This window comes from Pan troglodytes, chromosome 9 (genome assembly GCF_028858775.2).
Source record: "Pan troglodytes isolate AG18354 chromosome 9, NHGRI_mPanTro3-v2.0_pri, whole genome shotgun sequence".
Classification (NCBI taxonomy): Eukaryota; Metazoa; Chordata; class Mammalia; order Primates; family Hominidae; genus Pan; species Pan troglodytes.
In genome coordinates, this window is record NC_072407.2 from 92087487 (window position 1) to 92098882 (window position 11396).

The 11396-nt window shown below is 36.4% G+C and overlaps 1 protein-coding gene across 2 annotated transcripts; it reads left to right on the forward strand.

Annotated features, from left to right (window-relative positions):
* Positions 1-1285: 1285 nt before the first annotated feature.
* On the forward strand, positions 1286-10277 carry LOC129136349 (E3 ubiquitin-protein ligase TRIM48-like). 2 transcript variants are annotated; one of them, XM_063783576.1, is made up of 7 exons: positions 1286-1484; positions 4058-4472; positions 4758-4853; positions 6589-6819; positions 7520-7542; positions 8397-8494; positions 9600-10277. In XM_063783576.1, exons 2-6 carry the CDS (start codon positions 4062-4064, stop codon positions 8491-8493), a joined length of 858 nt encoding a protein of 285 aa, XP_063639646.1. In that variant the 5' UTR covers positions 1286-1484; positions 4058-4061; the 3' UTR covers position 8494; positions 9600-10277. The 2 variants fall into 2 exon arrangements, with proteins under 2 accessions (XP_063639646.1, XP_063639647.1); XM_063783577.1 differs by lacking the exons at positions 1286-1484; positions 6589-6819; positions 9600-10277 and having other exon boundaries at positions 8397-8493.
* Positions 10278-11396: the final 1119 nt, after the last annotated feature.

An 11396-nucleotide genomic window follows, 5' to 3' on the forward strand; every position in this document is an offset into this window, starting at 1 on the left:
CTGGCTTCCCATAATTTCTAGATAGCAAACTCATCTTTTCCATGTTCTGATGCCTGTACCTGCCTCTGCAGCCTCATCTCCCATCAGACCACTCTCATTCTTGTCACTCTAGCTCCAATGGCCTGGAGCTCAACTGTACCAGGCTTCCTCCATCCAGGAAGCTTCTGCATCTGCTGCTGTCACTGCAAAGAAAGTTTCTCTCTATCTCTCTTTGCCAAGTTAATGTATTCCTATTCCTCAAATCTCAATGCTTTCATATCTTCATAAAAGCCTTGTGTAAGCTTGCATTCAGCACCTCCCTCCTACTACCGACCCTCAAAACATGTACTGCTCATTTATTGAGCTTATAGTTCTAATTGTATATTTACTTGTGTGATTCTTTAATTATGATACATCTCATTCACTAGTCTGGATGTTCTAGCAGGACTGAAATTGTCTATTATAGTTTAATATAATTTATTTCTAATACCTAGTTTATTGTCATTAGTATATGCTTGTTGAAGAATAAATAAAAAATCTTTCATGGAAATATAGATGATACATTTCAGTTTAAAATAATAAAGCAATTGTTTTTAATTGTGAGGGCATTGTTTGTGAAACAAAACATTACTTAATGAAATAATTGTTTCAGTTGTAATGTCTGTGAACACCCTATGTCAGGTTAAGATTCTTGCATCTCACTCCAAAATCCTCTACCTTCTGTTGGGCTATAATCCCCTAGGCATGATTGTCTGTACTTTATAAATCCGATCACTCCATGTTACACCCTTCCCCAATGTTACACCCTTCTGTGTAACCTAATCTTCCATTTCCACTTCTTTCTCCAGACAGTAGCCACAGAGCCATACCCTGACTCTATGAAAAGTTTTAAAAAACATTAGCCAAGTGGGATGGTGTGAGCCTGTAGTCCTAGCTACTTGGGAGGCTGAAGCAAGAGGATCCCCTGAGCCTTGGAATTCAAGGCTGCAGTGAGCTATGATTGTACCACTGCACTCCACAAGGAGAGAGTTTCTCTAGAATAAATAAATGTGCCCTTAGAGGAATGACTGCATCTTGGATGAAACTCAATAAACAGTATAAAATGTATCTTAGTTAATTTCTAGTGTATATCTAATCTCATAGGATTTATGTTACATATGATTCACTTCAGTCACAGTTTTTTGGAATGAAGGAGTGATGATAATTTAATCAGTGGTGCAAAGGTGTGTTCTAAATACTGCATAAACCTAATCGTCTTATTCTCTACCTTTCTCAATACTCCACCCTCTTAAAGAGGTGGGTGTGGCCTTCACAGATTCTTATAAAAGGACATAGAAGAGACAAGCTCAGTTTTCTCCAAAGGAGAAGGAGCACACTTAGAGGGAGCTGTATTTTGGTGACCTCTAAAAGTCAGTACTGCGGTGAATGAGCTCCAGACCTTGAGGAGTACTTAACAGAATTATTTCTGGAAGAATCACTGTGGGAACCATTCAAAGAACCCAGCGGTGAGTAAAACTTATATTGATAAAATTATATCTTCTTTCCTTTACAAAATAATAAATTAGAGTGTTAAAAATATCTCATTATCTTAAATCTACACAATGATACCATTGTAATTCATATTCTTACTATAGATTTTATGAATTATAAGGATACTAATTGTTGTTATTTTGCATTTTCTATCATTCTTCAATAGAGTTTTGAAAAAATGGAAATATCTAGTGTCTGCTGCAACAGATATGTATGCAAAATGAATATATGGAGTTGATATTAATACCTATATGTGCACATAAGTGTGTGTAAATATATGTGTAATGAGTGCATTAATATTAAACAATTGAATTGAGAAGACATTAATGAATGTTAATTCATTCATTCAGCTTTTAGACATAACTTTAAATTAGCAAGGTAATGATGAGAGATGCAAAACAGTGAAACTGAAAAAAATGAGAAAGCTCCCTAAAACATCCTAGTTTGGAAATCAAAACACAATTTTTTGACCAAATAAATTTATAAGATATAATTTGATACGTGATGGTGGTTGCCATCTCACTTGAGTCTTAATTTTATTAAACTATGAAAAATTCCTTAAAATGACTTAGATGACCTCTGGAGACTATTTACTATTCTAAGATTTTTCATTTCTTTCACTAAAATTCAGCAGTGTTATCAAATACGGGAGAGTAAAGAAAAGGACTTAAAATTGCCAAAGACCATAGTTTATATATTAGTCAGAGCTCTCCAGGCAGACAGAATGATAGGGTGTATATGTATACATGTAGAGATACATTCATGAGCCATTTCAGTCAACCACAAACCATACATGGTGGTCACATAAGATTATAATACCAGTATGTTAACTGTACCATTTCTGTATTTAAATATGTTTACATACTAAATAATTACCACTGTGTTACAATTGCCTACAGTATACACTACAGAACATGCTGTACAGTTTTGTAGCCTAGGAGCAACAGGCTGTACTGTATACCATAGGTGTGTAGCAGGCTATACCATCTAGGTTTGTGTAAGTATAGTCTATAATGTCGAAACAATAAAACCGCCTGGCTGGGCACAGTGGCTCACGCCTCTAATCCCAGCACTTTGGGAGGCTGTGGCAGGCACATCACTTGAGACCAGGTGTTCGAGTCCAGCCTGGGCAATATGGTGAAACTTCGTCTCTACTAAAAAAAGGAAAAAAAATGAAAAAATTTACCAGGTGTAGTGAGGTGTTCTGGTAATCCCAGGTACTCAGGAGGCTAAGGCAGGAGACTCGCTTTGATCCTGGAGGCAGAGGTTGCAGTGAGCCGAGACTGCACCACTGCACTCCAGCATGGATGATAGAGTGAGACTCCATCTCAAAAAGTAAATAAATAAAACCTCCTTACACATTTCTCAGAACATATATCTGTCATCAAGCTACACATGACTCTACCTGAGAGGGAATTCATCAGGAAAATTTGTTTGCTTGATTATAGAGTCTGAGCAGTTCTAATATAGGCTGTCTTTAAGCTGATGTCCTGAGGATACCGGTATCTTGACTGAGCTCAAGGCTGAAAGCCTCAGAACCAGCTTCAGGAGAAAGAAAGAGGAAATTGCCTTTTCTCTGGCTTTTTCCTTTTATCTGAGCTACCAGCTGATTGAATGGCGCCCACTCACATTGAGGGATGATGGTCCCACTCTGCTCACCAACTCACATGTCTCTCTCCTCTGGAAACACCTTCACAGACTCACCCAGAAACAATGCTGCACCAGTTCCCTAGGTATTGGTTAATCCAGTCACACTGGTATCTAAAATTCGCCATCACACCATAGAGATGTAATTACACATCTCTGAGTTTAACAAAAATCCTACTATATGTTAGTTCAGAGTTTGGGTATCCCTACGAGAAGTTAATTTAATCCACGAGAAAATAAAAAGGCCCAATATCTTTAACTATGTTTTTCTCTTCTATTAAACCAAAATTGGTTTAATTGCTGTTTTTTTGGTTGGTTGATTGGTTTTTCTATTTTGTTTTGGTTTGGTTTTTTATTTTACTTTAATTTCATATTATTTTAAGTCCTAAGATAAATGTGCAGGACGTGCAGGCTTGTTACACAGGTAAACATGTGCCATGGTGGTTTGCTGTCCCACTGTTGTGTCTCTAAAAATATGCCATAGAACCCTCTAGCCATCTTCTCATATTTCCTTGGCCAAGGCAGTTTTTCCCAGTCTTTCATACTCAGCAGTTACATGAAAGAAGAATAGGAACAACTACAATTTATTCTAGGCCACTTAGAATCAAACCCAATTTCCAGATCAACATTCAGAAAACGGGAAATTGAATAGATTGGTATTGTGTTACAGACAGGAAATAAGAGTATAAAGGGTTGTGAGTCATCTAGTCAGTAATATCTACTATAAAGCCGAGAGACTCTCTCTGTGTGAGATTTTTATTTTTGTTACAGAATAAATAGTGTGCTGTGTTTTAATGAATACTGTCAAGAGAAGAAAATAGGGCTCTCAGGTATCTCCACATGTTCCGAAACTTTTCATCAACCCAGACCCCAAAAGGACATGTTGCTCTTTCTTCCTCAGAAACATGAATTCTGGAATCTCGCAAGACTTCCAGATGGAAATTACCTGCCCCATCTGCATGAATTACTTCATAGACCCGGTCACCATAGACTGTGGGCACAGCTTTTGCAGGCCCTGTTTCTACTTCAACTGGCAAGACATCCCAATTCTTACTCAGTGCTTTGAATGCATGAAGACAACATGGCAGAGAAACCTCAAAACTAACATTCATTTGAAGCAGATGGCTTTCCTTGCCAGAAAAGTCAGTCTCTGGCTATTCCTGAGCTCTGAGGAGCAAATGTGTGGCACTCACAGGGAGACAAAGAAGATGTTCTGTGAAGTGGACAAGAGCCTGCTCTGTTTGCTGTGCTCCAGCTCTCAGGAGCACCAGTATCACAGACACCGTCCCATTGAGTGGGCTGCTGAGGAACACCGGGTAAGTGATGCCTCTGAAGATCTATTTCTATAAATGACACATGAAATTCCTGTGGGTCTATTTTCTTGGAGATTGGGTAAAGCCAAATCTGAGTCCCTTTAAGCAGCTCACTTTTGGGCTTTCTTAGCTTCAAACCTCTGAGATTTGACGAAGAAGAAGGGAAATAGAAGAAATGCCATTTCCTAGGGACTTATTTGTCTCTCATTCTGTGCCCGCTCCCTATGAAATGGTCTGCATGTTACTTTATTGTTTTCACTGGTGCTTCAATTTATGGCTCTTTTGCAGGAGAAGCTTTTAAAGAAAATGCAGTCTTTATGGGAAAAAGCTTGTGAAAATCAGAGAAACCTGAATGTGGAAACCACCAGAATCAGCCACTGGAAGGTTAGTTCTGTACTAGTCTACCTTCTACCTTCTCCAGGAACTTACGGTGGGCAAATGGGTGACTCTTAAAATAGGAACTTGTTATCAAACTCTAATGTTTCTGGGAGTCAATAAAAAAAAAGAAAACACTGAGAAAAAGTGACCTCATTTCTTATATAGAATACTATGACTGTTAGATAGGATTTCTAAGAAAACTACTGAAGTCACCCAAAGCATGCTGGTTTGTTTTCATACAAACCTGTAGCTATACGCCAACAGATACAAGAAACTGGGCCATCTCGCAGCATTCTATATGTGCTGGTTGGATAAATGCTGGGCACAAGATTCATTTGGCAGTCATGGAACGCTCAAGTGAACCTTCTGAGCCTGGGTCAGCATTAATCTGAATGCTGGTGGACAAGTGGTATTTGGAATTGTATGGAAAATTTGAGGCAGAAAGAGTGACAGGGGAAATCTAGGGCAACCATGAAATTAAGAATCTCAACTAATTAACATTGAATACTACATAACATATGATGAGAAAAGTGGTGAGAAATATGGATTTGTGTCTTGAGGGAGACATGCAAACATGCTCAAAATATGGGAACTAGTATCTAAATATAAGGAAAACTCTGAGGACTTCAGAGAAATATTAAAAATGATTTTCTCTTTGTGGAGGTATACTTTGAGGGTATGATAGCTAATATTAGTGTGTTGAAAAGTATTTCATAAGAACCTAGTCTATGTTGAATATTAAATTAGAAAATTTGCCAGTATAGAAGAAAGAAAGCATCTTTGTCCTCACAAATCGTACAATCCAAATGAGAGAGGCAAAAATGGTCAACATGCAAATATGTGCAATACGTGATGTGTTCGAGTGTGGTAGGTTCTTTGTTGGAGAATAATCAAGTAGGGAAGTAGAAAAGGACAATAGAGGCCAGAAACTGGAGATTAGTGTCTGATTTTTAAATAGGGTGGTCAGAAAAAAGACTCACTGAAAAATTCAATTTGAACGAAATTTTGAAGAGGAGAGGGAACACGAATGTGTGTATGTATATACATATATGTGGACCATGAATGTGTATATATGTATGTGTGTGTGTGTGTGTGTGTGTGTGTGTGTGTGTATAAAATTCTAGTTGGAGAGAACAGCATATGCAGTAAGTTTGAGTTTGTGTATATTTGGAGGCCTGAGGAACCACAAAGAAGTCTAAGTTTCAGAATGGGATAACTTAGAAAAAGAATGGAAGGAAATGAATTCAGAGAGACAAAGATGGCCAAATCATAAATGCAGCCTTATTAAGATAGGTTTTGCTGGGTGAAATGCATTTAGCTGGACATGCTAGTCTAAGGTCATTTCACATATAATGAGTTTAAGCAACTTGTTACGTATCTCAGAAATAGAAATAATTATTTCCTTTCTAGTAACTATAGCTCTATACTCCAACTCTTAAGCATGAACTGTTCTTACTTTTCCATAAATATTGGCTGGAATAGCAAAATTCAAATTGTATTTTTTTATTTTCAACTATCTTAGAAAACACATTATCTTGAATAAATTTAATGTAATTGGTCAGATACATCTATGTTGATTTTTATACAGAAAGAAAGGAAATGAACAAAATTTTGTGGATTCTAAGAACTAGCAAGACTGAGGTTTAAATTATTGAGTGTTCGAGTGACAAACAGAATCAGTGAGATTTAAGAGGACATGGATAAATACATTTCTCTTTTGACTAACCCATTATCACTGCAGGATTATGTGAATTTAAGGCTAGAAGCTATGAGAGCTGAGTATCAGAAGACGGCTGCATTTCACCATGAAGAAGAAAAACATAATTTGGCGATGCTGAAAAAGAAAGGGAAAGATATTTTTCATCAACTTCATTTAAGTAAAGCCAAAATGGCTCATAGGAGGGAGATTTTAAGAGGAATGTATGAGGAGCTGAAGGAAATGTGCCATAAACCAGATGTGGAGCTACTTCAGGTACAAACTCACAATGTGGTTTCAGGTTTTTGAATATTCACATGTGTAAGTATATTCCTCATGGCTGAAATCCATCTCCCTACCTTTATTTCCATGATGTGTTTCCAAAAACACATTCACATAACTAATGCTACTTTATTGGGAGAGTATAGCCCCGCCAAGGGATTCTACCAGGCCAATGGTCCCTCCTATTTTATCCACCAGCCACAAAACTTTGTGGAATGGTCAAGGTGACAGCCCCAATAACTATTCCCCATCTAAGTCAATAATATATTTTGGGCTGTTTAACATTTATAAAATAGTGAGTGATTCATTTACATTTAGGTTAATTTGAGGACATGGCAAGATCAGAAGTTTTGGGAATCTAGGCTCACATTAATATTATTTTGAGGTCCACTCATTTGGGTCATAGGTTCTGGGAAAGATGACTGAGTAGGTTATTTGAAGTTACCACAGAGCATAGACTCTCTGGGCCTCTTCTCCCTTCACTTCTGGAGAGAATGTCTTCAAGACTCAGACTTTACCAGGACATTAATTAATGACAAAATGACTAACTGGGATTTTCATTACAGAAGAAACAGAAAATGCTTTCCAGATGGTAGGGAAATAATATCTTTAGATACTGACTCCAAATTTCACACTGAACTTAGTGAAAGGTGCATCTTGTGAAATGTCCTACATATTTCTATTTTTTTTACAGGGTTTTGGAGACATATTACACAGGTGAGTGTTTACCTAAATTTTAGTATATATTCTTTCAGTTTCCATGAATATCAAAGCAGGCTCTACCAAAGTCATGGCATAAATGATTAAGATATTGATACTACCTTTCTTTTTTTGCATCTGCTTTCACTCTCACACCAGAAAAGACAAGAACATTAAATAAATAAATAAATAAATAGTGAAATAAAAAAATGTTTATTCCTGATTTTGTTTTATTGCTTAAAAGCCTGCATAGGTGAAAGATAAAGTTTTGTTTTGTGGATGGTGAGAAAGTCACCAGAGGAAGCAGGAGAGAAGTGGGAGAAGTATTTCAGCAGTGAAAAAGTTGATTTGTTGTTCATACCTACATACATATCAGTTAACAGTCCTGAAAAATAGGTTGAAAAAACTGTGGAGTATTAGAACTGTATAAGTCTCTAGGGAAGCTTGTTTCTAAAAGGCAGATCTAGCTGCCTAGAACAAGTTTCACATTCTTTATCTTGAAAAGGAAGCAGCAGATGCAGCAGTCTCCCCAGAACCCCGCTATTTCAGACAAAGATGTCAGGGGAGTCTGCCAAGAAGTGGAACTCAGAATTTCATTTCCAAGTATGCTCAAGGCCATAAGGCTAAGGAACCTTACACATGTGGGGCAGAAAAAAAAGAAAGATCAGACTGAATTCTGACTCAGACTCTCCCACTATGCTTTAAAATTTGGAAACTGTAAATAGAAATTAATTCCAAAAAGGAAGTAATAATTTTTGAGTAATCAAATTTGTGGATTCAAAGGATTCTCATGGACTGTCTTTTAAATAGAAATAGTGGTTTTTATTTATTTTATGGCTGTAGATGTTGTAACTGCAAGTTGTTCCTTCCAGGAGCGAGTCCGTGCTGCTGCACATGCCCCAGCCTCTGAATCTAGAGCTCAGTGCAGGGCCCATCACTGGACTGAGGGACAAGCTCATCCAATTCTGAGGTAAGTCTCCACCCACAGGCAGCACTCCCACTATCTAAATATTATTATTGTTAGGACCAGATGGGTAATATTTCACCCTTTATCAAATATTTTACTTCTTTATAGACATAAGTGAACAATATAATCATGCAACCCTTTTGTATCTGTGTCTGTATAGTCAGATTTATAGCATTATGTTTGAAAGATAGTGAAAAACAAATACATTTTGGCATCATAGGTACTGAGTAATGTAATGGGAAAAAGGAGTAGTGTAGCAAATTTAAAAAAGGAGCAAATGGAACAATGCTCAGAATGAAGGTGAGTTATTTAATGTTAAATACAAAATTTTACAATTCCTTAGTGTATTCATTTGAACAGCTAAGAACTGTTCTTTTGGGATTATGGTTTACTGGGGATTGCTGAGGGTTTTTAATTTTTTAAGTGGATATGTATCATGTATTGCAAAAAAAATTAGTTAATGGGTAAACATAAAAAGAAGCAACCATTTTGTGAATACAAGTAAAATTACAAACAAAAAGAACTTCAGTTTAATTGCAATATGAAGAGCTACATGTTAAGTTTAAAATCCAGCTTCAGCCCCAAGCTAGCATAGAGGACCACAGAGAGACTGGTAAAAGATTTTACAGAAATCTGCTTTAAATTGTTACTTATGACATGTACTTACGGATTTTTATCCAGTCATCAAGAGCAGTTCTTGAGTAACTGAAAATCTTCACATTCTTTCCAAAATGATAGCACTAGTTTTTAAGAATAAGAAACATTTCTAAATAATGATCTTGATAATAGCATAGCATTTAGGGCATATAATGTGCAAATTTTGCTTTGAAAATTGGATTGAAAGAAGTTGGTCTTACATTTGGCTCTCAATAAGTAAGTTTTCAAAACATTTTTAATACCTGTGGTTAGTGTTTTGTTTGTCTTGTAGTTAATCATCTCTACGCTTTATTAGAAGTTACAAGCAAAAGTGTCCTTGTGACTTTACATTTCCTGGTAAATTAACTTCTTGATAGAACAATTTTTGCTTATTGACACATGTCTATGCGTGTTTTGTTTCTTTCTCTTTTATTTATTAATTTATTTATTAATTTATTTATTTATTTTGCAGTGGATATTACTCTGCATCATAATGAAGCCAACAGTCATATCTTCCAATGTGGAGATTTGAGAAGCATGTGTATTGGATGTGACCGTCAAAATGCGCCCCATATCACTGCAACACCTACAAGTTTTCTTGCATGGGGTGCTCAGACTTTCACCTCCGGCAAATATTACTGGGAGGTCCATGTGGGGGACTCTTGGAATTGGGCTTTTGGTGTCTGTAATAAGTATTGGAAAGGGAAGAATCAGAATGACAATATATATGGAGAGGAGGGACTCTTTAGTCTTGGATGTGTCAAGAATGACATTCAGTGCAGTCTCTTTACCACCTCCCCACTTACACTGCAATATATCCCAAGAACTACCAGCCGCATAGGATTATTCCTGGATTGTGAAGCTAGAACTGTGAGCTTCGTTGATGATAATCAAAGGTGCCTTATATACACCATCCCTAATTGCTCCTTCTCACCTCCTCTCAGGCCTATCTTTCGGTGTATTCACCTCTGACCAGAGATAAATCAGAAATGTGTTCATCTGCTGTGAGAATCCCTTTATCCCAGAAAGCCCTTTTCCTTGTGCCTTATGAAACAGGACAAATAGGTTCTGTTTTATGTCTTGAATTGCCTCCTAATGTTATTAAAACTCATTTATTGTGTTACTATTAAAAATGGTAAAAACACTAAAAGTGTATGTATTGGTTCTTTATTAATTTTTGAAAAATCATTATTCATGATCATGGCATAAAATATATTGTTTTTTTTCTTTATTTCTGACTGCCACTGAGTGAAATAATAGATGACAGACATGTCTGAATGGAGTTAAAATCAATGGAAGAGAGTCGGGATCTTTTGCTTCATGCAAAAGCTTGGAGTGAAGTCTTAATGACAGCTGGGAAATGTTTTTCTTTCTCTTTACCTAACTATATTGCGCTTATCCATCACATTTCATTTTACTAATCTATCCTTTGAGTTAATATTATTTGACCTTCCATGCTTGGCTTCATTTTGGAATTCTCACCACATAGATAAATAATCCTGCATTACTAGTGTGCTCTTCTACATTGAAATACACAAGGTGGTCAGAACAATGCTGGATTAATTGAATTTTTAAAAATAACTAAATATTGACTCCTACCTCAAAACACACACAATCATTTCCAAATAGATTCAAGTCCTGTAGGTAAGGGGAACATGACACAATATTCTCATAAGGATTTCTTAACCAGGACAAAAATTAACAATTAAAAAAATTAGTTGGTTTATATTAATGACGACTTCTGTGTTTCAAAAAACATGATACAAGAATTGAAATGCAAACAATTAGTGGAGAAAGATATTCACCCGAACATATATAAAATAAAATACAATACATGTGCATGATGAATACTTAAAATGTATTTTAAGTATTTTTCCAGATTCTTCCAGAGTGGCCTAGAAGAAACTTGGATGGCAGAGTCAATGATGAGATTAGCTGTGGAAATGGGAAACCATTTTTTGGAGGACAGTAGTAATGCTGTGAACTTATGAAAACAACCAAGTATTCAGTAGCAACTAAAATGTGTCTCCATAAGATTATTTTACAGATGCGTATCTGAAATCTGAAATGTGGGAGAACATTCTACTAGTGTTCTCTAGTGAAAAAATACAGCTGGAAGGAAGAAGGGAGGGAAGATGAAGGAGAGAGAAATAGAATGCATTTGAGAGAAAATGCTATGTAGACTAAAATAGAATACTGCAGATACCATGACAAAGTGCTTAAGGTGTGTCTTATGGAGCAGAAATGGCAGAAAATACCACAGTAAAGA

Coding starts and splice junctions, on each gene's coding strand:
- LOC129136349 (XM_063783576.1), top strand. CDS start 4,062: ATGAATTCTGGAATCTCGCAAGACTTCCAGATGGAAATTACCTGCCCC. Junction 6,820..7,519: donor CAGATGTGGAGCTACTTCAG/GTACAAACTCAC, acceptor TTTTTTTTACAG/GGTTTTGGAGACATATTACA. Junction 7,543..8,396: donor TTTGGAGACATATTACACAG/GTGAGTGTTTAC, acceptor TGTTCCTTCCAG/GAGCGAGTCCGTGCTGCTGC.